The sequence below is a fragment of the Passer domesticus genome, chromosome Z (genome assembly GCF_036417665.1).
Source record: "Passer domesticus isolate bPasDom1 chromosome Z, bPasDom1.hap1, whole genome shotgun sequence".
Taxonomy (NCBI): Eukaryota; Metazoa; Chordata; class Aves; order Passeriformes; family Passeridae; genus Passer; species Passer domesticus.
In genome coordinates this window covers 81,638,462-81,656,817 of record NC_087512.1, presented here as the reverse complement: position 1 = coordinate 81,656,817, position 18,356 = coordinate 81,638,462, and the positions used below count along the sequence as shown (strand labels likewise).

The window sequence follows — 18,356 nt, the reverse complement described above, 5'->3', positions numbered from 1 at the left end:
GGGGAAAAAAGAGAGACGACAGCACAGTTTACCCAAGAGCTCTGTTCAAATATGTGGTTAGAGGAGGACAAACCCAGGAGTCAGAGCAAACAGGGTGAGGACCTGCAGTGTTTGCTCCTGCAGAGCTGGGCTGGCTGGGGATTTCGCGTCTTGCTGTCAGACAGCGCAGGGGGGGGAAAGCAAATGATGGATGTGCAAGCAGAAAACCACAATGTTAATTACCTTAAAATATCAATTATCTCCAGAAAATCTCCCCTTTGATCTGGGGAATCCCAGTTTCTCAGTGGTATAAACACGCAGAGCTGGAGGCTCCTGAGCTATTCCTGCACATCTGAGCCACCTTGATCTAGAAGTGGTTTTGATCCCACACTCAACCACAAGTTCTCAACAAAAACAGTGAATTTTCCATCTTCAGTTTCACATTCTAGCAGGTTCCTGTTCCCATCCACCACACAGCTGAAGGCTTAAATACCCTCTTCCTCCTCCTCCTTCAGTCTCTGTGAGGAGCAGCAATATTAATCCTGGAACATGGGATTGCTTTCAGCACCAGTGCTGCTGAAAGATATGGGTGGGCCTGACATTATTTCACCAACTGAAAACTGAAATTAGGGACGGTTCTGCTGTGAGACATATGGATTATAATGCCTGCATTCATCAGATATATTTATCCATGTATGTTTATATATCTCGCAAACATAATTTCAGCTTCACTGCAGTGTAATCCGGCAATAAATGCTATCTTTTTTTGGGACCAAAAAATTTTTTAAAAATAAAGAAAGGTTCCCTAAAACTACCTCTAGAAATTAATTTTTCAATAATCACCTGGGAAATTCAACTTCAGGTGCAACAACACTGATTTTTAAGGGGCTATATACATTACCCTGTGGAAAATATTATCTTGGGTCTTGATCAGTGATTCTTGGGTCTTGATTCAGGGAGTTTAAATTGCAGGTTTTTTAAGTACTCCAAATGCTAAACAACCTTGCAGCAGACTTTCCAAATATCCAATATAGTGGCAGTGAAGCAGCAAACTTACAAATCGGGACCTGACAATTTAGGTCCTTGTTTTTTCCCCAGTCCGGCTGAAATTACCAGGAACTTTGCTATATTACACGAAATCAGATTTTTCTGTAGAGCAAGGAATTTACAAATTTTCATGTATGAGACTTCATGCTGGGAGCAGTGCTTGAGGACCACGTACAGACACAGTGCAACTTAATATGAAAAAAGGGGTTTTATACTAATCAGCAAATGAAAGCTTGCTTCCAGCACACCAGTACAAAAGCTCCAGTACAAAAGTACCACAGCACATGAATTAGTCAACACAATTCAGCATTTCACTTTACATCTACAAAAATAAAATACTACAGTTACACAGCGTGTGCTGATTGCATATCTTCAGAAATAAAAGGGAAAGAAAACCCCACTGGAAAAACTGAAATACAGAAAAGAATGTCAGCTACTTTAGGCAGCAGATTTAACTTTCTGGATATAATAATGAACTCTTAATTTTGGGGGTACTGCTTAATTAAAAAGCTACCAAGAAGATCACCGATACAAGCAATATTGGGTGGGTTTGATCAATACCTAGGGCAGCAATTAAAATAATAGCCTTTTCCACAGTTTGACACTGGATATGGGGCCCATTTTTTAATTTCTTCCATTCCATAACAAGTTTTGACTACAGTAGCTGCTTCAGTACAAAAACCCCTTGACAATATTAAGCTGCAAACTGCTGAGCAACTGGAACAAAGAATATTGACAGCACTGCTTGGGTCCCCAAAGAGAACATTTAGAAACCAAGTAACTGGAAATGAGACTTGAACCAATTCTATGGTTCATCAAACATCTGCAATAATATTTGATTCTACTGCAGTTACAGGGAGGGAATCAGAATGTCTGTCAGGCTGGGATTAAAAATTAAAGCAGAGGCCTTGGCTTGTCAGGAATTCATGTTGTTGAGGAAAAAAAAAAGAGAAACATATATTTTAAAAGCAAAATCACTGATCAGTGGAGGATCACCACCACAATGTGTGAGTTGAGAAAAGGAGGAGAGAATGTGTGTATTTTGTCAAGGCTGATAGCTAGTCTGAGGTCTGACATTTCAGCATGCTTGAAAGCAATACTTGAGACTTTTTTGACTGTTCTTGTAAAGATACAAGTGGTTTGTTACAACACTAAACTGTATGATGGGGTATCTGCCTGCACACAGCAAAGCTGACATAAAATAAAAGCACCAACTAACTTACCTTAACACAGCTTCAGAGAAGTCAGGACTGAGCCCTCAAACAAAGGGACATAAAGCACAGGTCTGGAATGGTGAGTTATGCAAAGAAAACACAGCTACAAGAGGAATCTGTGCCTTGGGTTATTTACCACAGGCAAACACAGAGAAGGGTGTTTAGAGTGGTCACCTCATCTGTGTGAATATCAACTAAGTTTTAAATAAATAAAATAATAAACTTTAAAGTAATAATCATTAGAAAGTAGTAGTACAAATTATGTTTTTCCTGATCTGAACAGGAAGTCATGGTGTTTCAGTAATTCATGGGAGTGGGGGGAAGGCACAACCAAAATCAACACCCATAACTTGTGCCCGTTAGTTAAATCAGAATTACAGCTCAAATCTGGCAATTTGTGCAAAACCAATTAACCAGTATGGAAATGCCCTTTTATGCAGCAGCCAAATGCCTGTCAGAGTTTGTGCCACAGCACTACCAGGAGCAGTAGGTTCAAAACCTCCTTCTCTTTCATACTAAGGAAACACCCCCACTGCAAGAAGCACTCAAATTTCAGATAAAATGACTAGGAAAACTTGAGGAGGCTCTAGGACACCTTCTGTGTCATGAAAAGAACTTGTAAGAAGCTCTTGTATTCTTAATTCTTTATAAATAAATATGTTTGGAGATTTCCAAGTTTAATTTACAATAAGTTGATCTCTGAAAACAGCACAAATCAGCAATGGCACTTCAAGAACATTGTCCTGTGACTGTTTTTCTTTTGTACTGACCTTCACTCTGCTTCACGACCAGCTCTATGAATTATAATAATTCATCAAGAGTCTAGAATACCAAGTATTTCTGCACTACTCCTACCCTCATGTAATGTAATTTCTGAATCAGCACCAGTAAGGGTTTCCTAAGCCTTTTTATTTCCACGGAAATCACACTTTAGGATTAACAACTCCAGCAGCATTTTGTGTTTTGGGGCATTTGAAGTTTCCTGAAGACAACCAGAGGAACCAAATGTCACTGCCATGACTTCCAAAAAAACTTAAATAAAGTTTAGAAGACTCAGGGTGAAATAAAGCACCAAGCAATGGCACAAGAGTTAAAATGTGTTGTCCATGAGACAAAAATGGACACATTCTACTTCTGCAGCTCAAACAGCTCCATGGTTTGCTTACTGAGCAAAAGTGCAACACAGAAATTGCTACCAAAAAAAGGCAATTCTAACTTACAGAATGCTTCTCTTGTTTAGGCGATGGTTGTGCAGAAGTGATTACACCAACACAAACAATAATTCAGTTTCTGCTACCAGGCAATATCTTAACAACTGCAGCATTTTCCAGGCAGTGTTTAATAAAGCTGGAACGCATTTTCTAGGGTGGCTTCTAGTCACTAATAAATCTAGAATGTAAATGCCTGTTTACTTCTTGCAATATTTCCTTTGACCTCAACTGAAATTCTGAAAATTGTGAGCAATCTAACTTGAATTGCTGTGTTTTACTGTAACATTTCTAAACTGAGAAGTTCCTGACAACAGGATACACCAACTCTTTTATGTGATTGATTTACAGAGTTTAGTTAATCCAGTATCAGACCTGTATTAAAAAAAAAAAAAGAGGGCTCTTTGCTAAGAAAAGAGATTATTACTACAGATAAATGCCCTAACTCAGGCTCTTGAACAGGCAGCTTGATTTATGGCAGCTGGAGCACCTCTGGAGTTCATCTCATGTCAGGAACAGCTGCTGCAGACTCCACATTTTTGTGTCAAAAAATAAAAGAAAAGAAAAAAAGAACCACCAACAGGGTACTTATATTAATATGTACTGGTAGCTAAAATTTAAGCAGGCATAGCTGAGGTTTAATTCATGATGTCAGAATCATCAGAACACAAATTACTACCTGTTTCAGCTCCTGCTCTCATTAAATGTGTTTTTAAGGCACAGAACAAACCCAGAGGTTTTATCACCTTTCAAACCTTATACCTGATGTTAATAATGTTAACTGGGCCATTTCCAGTTGACACTATTAACAAATCATCACTGCTTTGCATTTGGGTAGTGGGAAAGTTGAGAAGAAAGAAGAAAATAAACATACCAAGGTGATAATTTTTTGTCTTATGTTTTTTTAAGTCGCAGGCTGCTCAAAAATGAATAATACACTGTCAAGGGAATAATACACTGTTTCTTGAGGGCTTTCTAACCCAGAAGCATGAACTAACCAAAAAATTGTCACTGACAATGACTGCAAAGACTGAGGTGGGGTCTGAGAGACTCTTCTGGAAGGATGTGAAAGTTCTGCACAATGAAGTTTGTGTGTCTGCATGGGAGTTATGCACAAAACAGCTGAACATAGGTATTTAATAAAAAACACCTCCATAAACCCCCAGTTCCATCACTAGGTAGCTCGGGAGGTGCCTGAGTGCCACAGCAGCATCACAGAAACATTTCATGGACAGATATCTTGGTTATCTGACAATTCAGCTGCAACTGATGAAGTTTAGGAAAACATAAAGCAGCCAAAACCAGACTTTTAAAAAGAATCTTAAACTACAGGTTACCCCTTGTAAACCTATTACCCTCATTGCACAAAAAAGGAAAGTTACACGTGTTTGTGTGTTCTAGTGGCAACAGAAAAAACTATATTTATTAATGATAAATGCTCAAGAACTACCCCTGTCTGGTGAAATAACATCTGGTAGCAGGGTAGAACAAGAAAAACCTATTAAAGCCCTCTTCTGCAATCACCTCCTGGATACCTTAGCCGTCAATACCATTTTCTTGTGCTAATTTGGAATTCAGGAAAATGAATAGAAGCAATGTCAGCTGTACTGAGGATTTCTTTCTTGTGGTACCTAATTATTTTCCACCATTCACTCAGGTCATGTTTTCGAAATAATCAGGCTAAAAAAGATTTTTTTTTTTAATAATGAAAGCTTAGTTCCTTGTACAATTTAGGGAACATGATTTAGGGAACAGGAGCTTCAACAAAACCCTTAAAATACTATAGTGCTGCAACAACAAATAACAATACCCATCTTGTTCTAGGAAGAAGAAATCCTGCACATTAACAGGATAAGACAGCAAGGAAGTCAAGTAGCTACATTTTTTTCCTATTAGGGGAAATCCAACACATGTTCTCCATACAGCAATGGGGTGACAGCAGCTGGAGCAAGAAAAATAAAGCAAAACACCCTGTGTACACAGAGTAACACAAAATTATGAAAATACAGGGAAAATAAACAAAATACTATAAATTAGATTGTAAGATGGTATAAAAAGCTTTCTTCAGATATATCTAGGGGTTGTCCAGCAGCCACCCTTTAATAACTTTGTTCTTGTAAACATAAAATTTGAGATTTTCTTCACAATAGAGATAACTGGGCAAGGGTGTCTTTGCCTCAAATACATAGAAAAAAATCCAAATTAAATACATTAATAGTTTTGGTACAGAGAAATAACTCTAAACCTGAACAGTAAACAGGAATGACCCACTGCATTTGGACTGTTTTCTGTGACCCTGCTACTGCAAACAGGTGTGACTCTGATCAGAGTATTCACACATAAAATGCCACTCGACCATGAAATTGTTTGCCAGGCGAGGGCCAGAGTCCCTGATCCTGCTGTCGGACCTGTCCAGGCAGATCCCAACATCTGTGCAGAGCTGGGACCAAGCCAACGGGGTCGTGCTCCACAGGGATTCACTGCCTGCCTTTACAAATCTCACTGAAATCCTACTTGTGTAAAACTGATTTATTAAGTGGAATGTCGCACTCAACTGTACGCATATGCACAGTCTGTGCATTTTTGTGCCACTCTTTTAATAGAAAAGACATTAAAATTCACCTCAGGGGTTAAATTATTCCCTTAATTATCTACTACTTAAGATCTCAGTACATTTCAGACTAAAATTTAGGTTTGCAATATGGAAATCAGATCTGAAAGAAGAATTGGAAAATGTTTTCCAGATCCTTTATGTCTCAGAACATGATATTTATTATGTACCTTATAGAGAACTTTGTCTTCCACTTCCTGTGTCAGAGAAAACCAGACAGGTCATGCACCTCTTCTGGTGTGAATTATGCACAGAACTACTTTCTTGGGTAAATGAACCTCTGATGGGTTACAGACTGCTGCATCTGAATTTTGTTACAGGTATCCTCCCTAAGTGGCATAAATCCAGTCTGTGGATGTTGCTGTGACAGCACTTTGAAGATGTACACTGAAGTTAAGGAGAGGTCACATTAAAACAGGCTAGAAGGACAAAGTGAAGTGCAGACTTTCACCTTAAGTCAAGTTAAATATTTTTTGTTCTCTTTGATTATGCCACAGCCTCCAGAGGGGAGAAAATGGAGATGAAATGCTGTATTTTATCTATCTGTGTACACCACAGGTTTAATGTTTTCAGAGGTTATCATGTTTAAAATGCAGATATCTCAAAATAAGAAACAAGATTTCCAAGCTTTCCTTTAAATGTATCCCAGTGCAGGCCCTTGGACCCATGTAAATATGAGTGCCTGTAACACCCAGGCCTTAATTCTGCAGAAAATTAAAAAATACCATTATCTGCTCCCTGTGACTCGTGTTATGTAATGTGCATCTCACATTTAGCGTGGTGTTTGGATGTGACAGTTCTAGTCAGCCATGGATATCCGTGTTCCCTCCAGAGGCCTCCCTGCCTTTCCTCCTCATTACTTCACTTTTCACCACCTCTCATAAGGCATTTGTTGTTCAGCTGTTCTTATTAAGAGCTGCACGTCTCCTGCAATTTGTGATCTTCAGGATTCATCTTTCATCATATTAGAGAGCAGATGGAAGTTGTAAGTCCTTGGATTTTCCAGAAATGTGCTAAGCAAGTCTGAAATGAGTCACTTAGATGTATTAACGGAGCAGTCGAGCTGATAACAAAATCTGTGTTTGGCATATTGTGCAGACATAAGACTCTCACTTTCACTTTTGCTTTTCATGAGGCTAAAGAAGATTGCATTTAGGTGAAGTGCCTCCAGCCTGGGCAAACAGGAAAAGGAAAATGCTTCCCATCAGAGCAGCTGTGCTTACTCTGGTGCAGACAAAGGCATGGCCACACACCACAGGCAGCTCTGCTGCTGCCTTTTTCCTATCCTGGAAATGAAACTTGGGACAATTTTAGTACGGAGGTATTATAAAAGGGGATTTTTATTTGGGGGTTTTCAGGGGCAGTTGTGGAAAGATGTCTAAAAAAGCCCACCCCCACAGGGGTGAGTATAATGAGGAAATCAGTATAATTGATGAAATCACCAATCAGGAGCACAAGAGTTTTGGAATTCTCCCCCAGTGAAGCCCCTTCCCTGGAGCCCTCCCTTGGCACTGGCTGTACTGTGGCCATGAAATGCATCTCCAGGAGCTGCTCTCAGCCTTGGTAGCCAGGAAAGAACCAAGACAGCAGAGGGGCTTTGTACCCCTGGGGCTTGGAGCTCTGGAATTCACTTTCCTTTTCTTTTGGGAAAGGCCATAGAAAATTACTCAGAAAACCAGCCACTAATACAATAGGCTACAAAGCTACAAATATAAGCGCGAAGAATACAGAGAACACAGAAAAGAAAAAAGGCAAAAACCAAATGGCATCAGTGCAGAGCCACAAAATGTCCTTGTCCTCAGCCCAAGGAGGTCTGACCAGCTGAAGTGGGACTGCTCAGTGCAAACCCTGAACCACAAACATCAGGAGGGACCCTGGTGTGGAAGATGAACCATCAGGAGGAAGAGCACGAGGGGGAGGAAGAGTCTGAAGAGGGAGTGAGCCCTGGCAAGGCTTAACCCAGCACTTGCTCCCTATTGATCAAGTGTTTGTGCTCTGTTGATGTAAGGCATTATGTACAATCAGTGTTAAATATTAATGCCAGAAAATCTCCAGCTCTAAATTCAGAGTTAGTCCATTTAACATTCCCAGTGTTACTAACCTACAACTTGACCTCCTTTAGTGACGTTCTGGAGTGCTGTAAGAACAGACTGTGTGCACTCTGCCATGAGTAAGGATGATCTGGATGTCAACAGTGACAAATAAAATGTTTTTAAAATAGAACTATTAAAAAAAAAGTTTGGAAACAGGACATTTCTCAATGCTACTTAAACTTACAGTAGACTGTGTCTTCTCAATATTAAAGGTGAAATAAATTCAAAATAAGTGAAGCTTCTACAATTTTAGAGGCAATGTGTAAAATCTAGGTTTGCACTTCTGTATATTGAATTATTACATAATTGAACACACCCCATGATGTGTGTACATGCATAAGTAGTTTCATTTGTAAAAGGGAAAATATCCTCTCTCCTCTGAAACCTTGATTTTAAGTTCACTCCAAATGACAAAGTTTAAAATTTAAACTGCAATACAGCTTTCACTATGGTAGCATAAATAATCCATTTGAGCAAATGAAAAAATTGAAATTTGAATGAGCAGAGTTCATTCAATTGCAAGACATTTTATACAGGATACATTTAACAACATTACTCTAAGAAATGGCTGAAGTTGAAAGTTGTTCATCAGGACAACCACACAGGAAAAGAAACTGCAGTGCCCTGGGACTTCCATTGAACTGGTCAGAAACTTCCTGTGGAGAGTTTTTCCAGGCAATGACACATGTCACATCTTTAGAGCAGAAGGACCTCAGCTTTATTTTAATTATAAAGAAAGCCCTTGACTTCACAATGCAGAGAAATGAATCCATGGAGACACCTGTCATGAACTAAAGTATCTAGTAAGTTAACAGTCTGTCTATCAATGGTAAAAAGAAAAATATTACAACCAGATTTTACCTGTTTTTGAAAAAAATTAAGCTACTCTAGAAGGCTGTGAAGCAGCCTGTGCATTCCAGCCACTTCCGTTTGCCTTTCAGCCTCTACCTCATCCTGTGAATTCCACATTATCTCTTCAACCACTCACTTCTCCCTTAACTTCCTGTGCCTTCACATCCCCCTCCTCTCCTCCAAGCAAAAGAAAACCAAATTTTGTCCCATTTTATGGATTTGGCATGGTTCTGCATACACTGTATATAAATCGTTTTGGTGCTCCACTCTAAATAAATACTGTTTTTCACAGAGAATGTTCCCAAAGCCTAGCCTCATTAAAATGGCTGTTATCTCCCATTGTTCTCAATGAAAGTTAAGCTAAAATGGTTGTTAGAGAAGAGGAAAAAGAAAGAAACGTGTCCACTGCCTCCCTCTGGGAACCATGAAAGAGGAGCTAAATTACCTTTGGGGAAATATTGGGTCCTTATCCTGTCTGAGGCTTCCACTGAGCTCAAACTAATTAACTATTTTACTTCTAAATTCCAAGGAAATTAAATATTCACTCAAAGAAGAGCAATTGGAATTTTGGGGAGGAAATGCTGCTTGTGCTCTCTGAAACAAGTGGCTGAGTTCTCACATTAAAAGAGAAGCAAAGCACAAAATTACCTGGGAAATTACCTCTATAAACAGAAAAATTACGTTGGCTGTAAGAAGCAACACATTTCTGTATCAGAGCTTACAATTAACTCTTGTGACAGAGAGCAGCTCAAATCCAAGCACTGTATTTTCTGCTAATTTATGGGAAGGAATGATGAAGAAGGATGCTATGAGAAGTACAAGCACATCTTCCCTCTTCATGAAAATGTGAGAAGAAGAATTCAACTGGGAAATTTCTTAGCAGGAAACAGGAAATTAATCCTGATTTTCCTGCAAAAGGAGTCTCTGCAATCCAAGGGAAGTACCAATTGCTCCACTTTGAAAAACTTCTGGTGAGCCAACAAAAAGTTTCACACTCTTGGAGATCCACTGCAATATTCTGATATTCAGGCAATGTTGTTTGTGGCCTCTGGGAGCTGGAGCACGCTTTTAACTAATCCTTTCCACACTATTAATGAGCAGCTACTGAGCAATAAAAATAAGGAGAGGGGAGACTGAGGCAGCCCAGCTCGCCTGTGTAAATTCTGTATAAGACCCTCAGGTGGCGACCCACCCTGTCCTCCCCAAACCTCCCAGGGAGCACTGGCCTTCATGCAGACAAAACACTGTCCTACACCAAGGACAAGAATCCTAAACATTTATCCAGTTTTTGACATTCACTGCATTTTTGGCTGCGCACACGAGAAAGTCAAGGATGCACCACCTTGGGAGATTACACCAAACGGCATTCTGCAAAAAACATGGTTTGTTAATTGTTTACTGTTGTGCAATCTTTAACCATATGGATTTACTTAATGTCTTCAGGTATGGAATTTCAAAGTAAATGCAAATTCTTTGTTTCCTTCTGGCTTCCATATCTAAGAACACATTTTAGTGCACACATATCTGAACAGTGTGTGACATGATCGCCACAGAATGAAAAGAGCAGTAAAGGAACTTCATTCAAAATTAAATATGAATGCTACTTACAGAAAAAGAGAGAATACAATTTTAACAATGAATGTGTGAGAGGAAATGCCTATTAACTACAAAAAGAATGCTATGGCCACTTGGTAATTTTTTTTTTAATAAATAACCTGTTTTTAAGAAATAACCTGTTCTCCACCTGGACACAAGGACCATCTATAGAGTAGACAAACCAATTGTCTGAGAACATATTCTGAGGGTGAAATCACTGACTTAGTGATGATCTGTAAACATGCAAAGGGCCTTCCAGAACTTTGTGGAACTAACAGGTAACTCAGATGTGCAGCATTGCCTCTGGAACAAAAGCCCTGGGGCAAAGCAGGACAACTTGTCTTTTTTTGCCCTTCTATGGGAGAATAAGGATCATGGGGAGGTTTTTTTCCTTCTGTTTTAAGCAGAAGGAGTTTAACATGCATTCTCCAAAGAAACTGGCAGCTGGAAACCAGACCTAGAATTCCATTTTCAGCAATAAAGCTGGAAGCAAAAGCTGCCCTAGCTAGGCTGCCTGCAGAAGGTCACAGTAGCAAGAGATGGGTCAGGCAATCAAGAAGGAAAACAAGTTCCTCCATCCCTGTTGCACAAAAGGCAGAGAAGGAGGACAGCAGTTTAATGAAACCAGAAACAAAACAGTTCTTGTGGGAGAACAGTCTCACAGGTTTTCCATGGTAATCTGTAGTTCAAAATAGACATAAAAGTTTTCACAACTCCTCAAATACTGAGTATTGATAATGATTAGTTAAGGGGAGTTGGTGCATTTAGGGTGTGCAAGTCCCTCTTAGTTCTACTGAAGGGAGATGGGTTCAGAGGATAAAGTAGTAATTTCTCTCCCCACAAAATATAGAAATAAATGCAGAGACCCAACTTTTCTGAAGAGAGGCGCACAGAGATTGAGCAGCCACCTCAAATGTCCACACACTATGCTCGGTAACTTCTAGGAAAAACTTATTTCTCTACTTATGACCTTTAAAAGGAATAATCTGAACAAAAGCAATGACAGCATTGTCTTTGGTAGGCTTACAACCCTCTGTCACAGAGCTCAGCACTGAACTGTGCCAACAGGGCAGAGGGATGTGGGCCCAGCTCATTTCAGTCTCTGGAGCAAGGAGTGTCTTTGGTTTGTTCCTGTGCATCACCTGGAATTTTTCTGGGAGACACAGACACAAACCAGACACTTCTCCCCATAGCAGAAGTGATCTTTCAAAGAGCTGGGGAGAAGAACTAATCAAACCTGACCTGGAAAATAATCAAGATCTTAATACAGCTACATGTGAGAAACAGTGTACCCCTTCTTTGCAACAGCACCACATGGAAAAACTTCCATGCCAGGAGCGTGAGATAACAGGAGCACAGGAATTTCTGGAGAGTAAAAAATATCTTAACTGCTATGTACAGAAATCATCTTGTAAGGAAGGATTTTTAGGTACCACCCTTTCAAACCCTGAGATGGGGATGAATGGCCAGGCCTGAGAAGGAGCAGGATGGTCATTTGTGGCCATCAGAAGAAGGGGTACTGCTAAAAATCCAGTTTTTATTTCCCCTTTTGGACCCAGTTTTCAGCTTGGAAAGAAATGGAAGAAGATGCATGTTGGAACTTGCTTCTCTCAGCAGAAGATCTCAAAAGGTGGAAAAACGAGCTCTTAACTAGAGAGGTGAAGAAATCTCCTCAGGACATCATGAAGAAACACAAACCTTTCTACACTGAAGACTGAATTTTGCCTCAGACCATCCATGTACATGATTTCTCACAAGACTTCAAAGCGTGCAGAAGTTTTCCTCCAGGAAAAAGTAAAGTAACAGGTACCCAGAAAAAAATCACGGGGATTTTTCTGCTTAAATGAAGCTATTCCTACTGAAACGCCTGCAGTATTAACAGGCTGGATAAGCAAGCAACAGTTTTCTTTCCTGAGTCACCTGAAAAAATTTCCAATTCTACATGATAGATCTTAAAACTTCCAGGCCAGGAGCTATCTCCCTGATCCAGCACATGCACATTCATGACATGCATATTTTCAAGCCTAAAAAAGTGATAAAAATGTACCTAATCAGTTCAGAACCTTGTTCATTCAGAAGGAAACATATCCAGTGGCAAATCTTGACAGAATATAAACATAAAATCCATTTTAAATATGGGGGAGCTGCAAATACTTAAATTCAGGATCAGCATGGAAAATCTCCTTTATAAATCCAGAATAGGGCTTTACTTTTCTATTTAGTGGATTTTAGTAAGATGAGCATTGTAGTGCTGCAAGCAACAACGCACTGTCTGACGGGGGAGAGAAATCAAACAGCATTAATCTTGCAATTACAGTTCAGATAATGTAAAGCTTGTAAGTAAACTTGAAGAAACTCAGTCTTTCTGTGTATTCATTTCGTGAGTCAACCTGTGTGTTCCTGCCTGACTCGCAGCTATGCTGAGTGAGGCAGCAATATTTCCAAATCATTAAATCATCTGCAAGTGCTTTCCTCCTCCATCAGGCATTCCTAAGCCTTTCTCTCTCCACAAAAGCAAAGACAAGATTATTTCCTCTCCAAACACAGCCCACTCAGCTACAGCTGCCATGTCTGCAGCAGCCAGACCACGCACCCCTTCAGCAGGAATGGTTTTTCTTAGGTCAAGTGGAACACATGCCTAATAAAAAATTCTGAATTGCTCGTATGAATTAATAAACAAGCCTTCTGTGCTGTTTTGTACGTACAATAACAGTTTTCACATGTGACAGCACAGCTACAAATGCTCTACTACTTGACCTGCAATGTAGCAGCAGAGTTTTGATTTACCAGCCCTGGCAGGAGAAGGAATCCAGCAGCAGCTTCTGATGGTTGGATTTTGACCTCTCCACAGTCCATGGTAAGACACTGTGTGGATCAGGATTTCACTCACTGCATGTTCATCTTCCTCTGCTGTGAGATCTGCTTGGCTATATCCCAACACCATTGTCTTGTTCTTTGACATGAACTTACAATGCTACCTTAAAATACCAGACACAGAAACCATGATGAAGACTGTCCTAAGCAAAACCTAAGTGATACCAAGGAGCATTGTGAATCTTGTGAGGGACTAAATGAATTTATCCCAGCTGTGACAAAAACAATGCAAAGCTCTTCCTGCCACCTTAAAATATCAAGAGAATGGGTTTTACAAACATCAGACACATTAATTTCTGAAATAAATCAAATTGTTTCTAAATTAAGTGTTCATCCTGTCTTGCAAATAGATTCATACCATGATTTTATCTTTTCTTCATGAAGCATGACTATACACAGTAAGTTAAATATTCAATCACACAATTGTAGGACACATCGAACTTGCATTTTCTCACTTTTCTTGAATTATGACAATGCACATCATAAATGAGCAATAAGGCCACGTAATATTCCAAGGCCTGTAGAAATTAGAAATGTTAATAGAACGTGCTAAAGGAGCTTTCTAACTACTTTGATTCACCTACTCAAATTCCTAGTATACCTCTAAATTTAGACTCAATAGTAAACTTACTGATCAGTTGAACTCTCCTCAGCTTAAAGGTTTGTGGACTCCTTTTAGACTCCAAATACTTTTTCACTGAAAATTTTCCTCTTGCTGATCATTCTGTTTCACAATTTTGTTTCACAACAATATTTACATTTTTCAGATTTTTGGCTTTTGTTACATACACTTAATTTTGAGAACAAAACGTCCCCCACTGAAGTCAACTGCTGTGTTTTGGATCTGCCCAGATTTAAATCTCTAAAGTCATTCCTCACGGTCTTACACTATTCCCGTAAAACAACTGCTCCTTCAGTGGAATTAAACCTTCGTCTAATAACAAGGAACCAAAATATTTAGTAGCTGATACAAATAGCTAAGTCTTTTCTTTTTCCAATAGCTTTTTATTTACAACAGATTAGGACAAAATGACCACAACTATTGTGTTTGCAAGAGATACCTCATTTTTAATGTGAGGAATGTGTCTTACTCAGTTGGCTGACCTTAACAACTCTGTGAGTACAAAATGTCCTTATACTTTGTTCCTCTCTCTGATAATTATTTCTTTCATTAATTATGTTTAGTGGTCAGCATAGCCTGGACATGACTGTGCAGCATTGTCCGAGCTCCTTAACCAGTCACCCTCACAATTTAACCACCACTACAGGGTGTTAAAGAGACATTGGTGAAAGATGCTGGACATCTCTGACTGTACTGATGGTGCTTCCAGAGTCTAAGGTGTTGTTTACTGCAAATAAACAACAGGGCAAGATCACCATTAGCTCACACATTGTAGGATGCCAAGCCATTACCAGAATCTGACAACAGAAAATGGAAAATGGTCACTTTGCTGACTCATTTCTGTTGTTCCCAATCTGTGTTTACAAGACACTGGGATAGGGTAGTCTAATGCAGTTTGATCCGTAGAAATATTTTTTGGCAGTAACTAGACACTATTTATGAGGCAGACATGGAAAAGACTCAAGGAAAGAGGTTTCACAGTTGTATTGTGAAAACTACTCTCACTCAAGACTCCCCTGCTGTGTTTTGAATGAAGTCTCAAAGGCAGCAAAACTGTCATGAAACTTCTACCCTTTATTCCTCCTGTTGCCTTCGACCAGCTGATTTTTCATTTCACTTATTCTGTGTTGATTGATTGTTTCTTAGGGTGAAAAATCTCCAGGTTATAAAAGCATATGACCCCCCCAGTTTCAGCCAGGGTGGTCCTGACAGAAGGCAGAGATCAATTCCATCTACAGAACAGTCTCTTCCTTAGCACTGACAGAGCACATATATTTGGGCAGGTCACATCCATGCTTCTATCTGCCCTGTGTCTTTGTGGCAAATCTCATGTGTCCATGGCATGGGGGACAGAAGGCCACTCTTTATTCTGCATTAACACTTGGGACAGAACCTTGATCTCTGAGACAGCTTCCAGGAGTCCCCCATATCCTGCTGGCAATTAAAGAATTAGGAATTCCTAATTCTAAGGAGAAATTAGAAAAATTTCACTCACTAGAAAACTGAGTGTTAGAAATTAACAGCACCTGTGTTTCTGAGCCACTGCAGTGCAGAAATACTTCTTTATTGTATTTACACATGCAATTAATGTAGCCATGGTAAAGACACACAAAACTTACATAGTCATGAAAGGCTTTTGCTTCACTCGAGTGTTCACACGTTTCTCGTCTTTCTGGAGCTGCACAGTAGAGATCCCAGAACACACTGCAAGGGAAGAGGTTACAGGGATGATGAGAGTGTCACTGCTCATCTGGATTTTATGTCATACACTCACCCCACATGGATGTTCCCATGCAGAAATGTCACTTTCTCTCCAAAGAATGGGAACACTCACCTCTAAGGAAGAATTTGGATTTGTAGTTCATCTGTGAGGAACCAAGCCCTGCCATCTGATTTCTGAGGCAAGCAGTGCTGTACTCCTTTAACACCACTGCACTACAGACCAAGAATCTGGTCTAATATATATGAATACAATGTGTGTTACTGTTCATTTAATCTTACCCCTCCAGCAACTGCTCAAATGACTTCCACAAAGCATGGGAAGGAATGGATTTGTAATAAAAAGGAAAGGGAAGAAACTGGAGAGAAAACTGGGAATCCTTCCATGGTCAGGGTTCCTGGAATCACAGAACAATTTGGATTGGAAGGATTTTAGAGCCCATCCAGTCTGCACCACCTTCCACCATCCCAGCTTACTCCGAGCCCCATCCAGCCTGGCCTTGGACACTTCCAGGGATGGGGCAGCCACAGCTTCGGTGCACAAATGTCCAGTCCTGTGCTCACACCAAAGCTCCCTGAGGATCTGGTGCCCAGGCAAGCACAAAAAATGCATGGGCATGTTCTTAAGTCATAAAGAATAAAAGGAAGGCTATTATGGCACATAATCCCATTGGTCTTCCCCCACAAACTCCTTCAACTATAGTTACATACCAATCAGTTCTACCACAAAGTTTCTGGAATGAAACTGTGTCTATGCTAGAATGACTTAATAATATATTTGATAATAAAATTTGTTGGAGCTTCATAGCGGTTTTTTACTGATTTAGACTTAATCCTCTATAACTTAATCCAGCACCATGATAGGGATGTATGGGCAATTTGAGCACTCTGCTACAGACAATCAAAATTAAGGATAATGCAGACATTGGAGATAAAAGGGACATGTTCTTGCCAGGCTTCCATCAGACAGCAGGAGCTGTGAAAGGATGGTCAAAGAAGGATACTCCACTTCCCAGGCAGCTGTGCAAATCACTTGGGTTCAAATGGGACCATTTCAAAACCTTTGAATTCTTATACAGCTGGGCATATTCTCTGCACTTCTGCATTTCTTCAAACACAGGCTTGTTGGATATACTAAAATAATGAATAAATACCTCGGCTGCACAGCAGCGCCTCTGAGCACTCTTCTCCCCTGGGGAATTCTACACACACGGCTATGGACTGCAGACTGAGCAAGCTCACATCTACACACAGTCTCTGTATTTGCTGTGTTTTCTTTCCAAATGCAAGTATTTATCATATGTAGAATGACCCCTTAGCTGCAAAATGTGCTGGAAGGTGGTGAAGAAGGAAAGCCAGGCCACCTCCCTTCTTATCAATACACGATGCACTATTTCTTTTTTCTGTATCAAATATCCAGTATCTTTTGCTATTATTTCATTTTCTGTATCTAATTTTCCGTTATTTTATTCCTTTACAAGAGAATGCTTCTTAATCCTGATCCTCTCACTCTTTTCACAGTGTTCACCTGAATTTCTTGCCTCCAGCAGCTGGAACTGGACATCAACCAGTTCTAAGAAAATCAGAGGAGGAAAAAACTGGTACTTACCACCACCAGGAATGCAAGAATCCTGGGGGCTCCCCCAGTGTGATGTTTTTTTCCCATCTTATCTAAAATAAAATGATAAAAACAAAGGTGTACATTCTTGTGATCATTGTGACTAAAAAGTGTTACATAATTAAGATAGAAAAACGATGAGGAAGAGAAGATTTCACAGTAATGAGATGCATTATGGTCTTTAATTTGGATGCCTTATTTACTTATTTTGCTACATTCAATGATCTAGCTGCTACTTAAAATTAGCTCCTTTCATGCTGGGGAAGCATAGTTTAGAATTTTATTCTTTGGGTTGTTTTTTTTAAATTCTGAATATATTGTGTGCTATTTTAAGGTCAAAAATGCATATTTTAAAAAGTGATTATTAAGTACCCTTAAAACTGAAATCTTTTCCCATTTGCACAGGACTGATGCTGTGGATTCAGCAGGTGGCACTCTTCCCCCCGCAGCCAGGGCCAGCAGTGTTTTGTAATCCTCAAGGAGTGCTTCAGTCACAGGTAATGTGGCAAAAGTGAGGCAGCACCACTGCCATAACCCAGCTCCCACCAGCCAGGGGGAATGTGCAGCTCCTCTGGATTGCTCTCCTGTGCTGGCAAGCTCTCCTCAACACCTGTACTGCCTGGGACTTCCTTCCCACCAAGGAAACTGGGTCTGTTTGATGCTGTTTTCAAAGGAAATGCAGTTTAAGAACTCCTGAATTCAAACTTTTGTTGTCGATCAGGGAACACATTAGACAACACCAATCACAGCATCTGTCTCTCTGCAAAACTTCCCAAATGTTGTGCCTTAGCTGAAATCACACAACCACCTTTTCAATGCCTGTTGGTAGTTTGTGCTTAACTCCAAAATTAAATAGTTTGGGCTGTCACAAAGCCCACACAACACTGTCCAGAACTGTGTTAGAACTTGGTGGATGTTTGGTG

The 18,356-nt window shown here is 39.9% G+C and overlaps 1 protein-coding gene across 4 annotated transcripts in view; it reads right to left on the bottom strand.

The window, feature by feature from the left end:
• Positions 1 to 18,356, bottom strand: part of SSBP2 (single stranded DNA binding protein 2) — a 134,552-nt gene that overhangs the window by 80,806 nt on the left and 35,390 nt on the right. For all 4 annotated transcript variants that reach the window (XM_064405131.1, XM_064405132.1, XM_064405133.1 and 1 more), the window contains exons 3-4: positions 17,425 to 17,486; positions 15,716 to 15,800 (exon numbers count right to left, since the gene is read on the bottom strand). In XM_064405131.1, the coding sequence (XP_064261201.1) occupies positions 15,716 to 15,800; positions 17,425 to 17,486 (147 nt within the window). The remainder of the gene's footprint in view (positions 1 to 15,715; positions 15,801 to 17,424; positions 17,487 to 18,356) is intronic.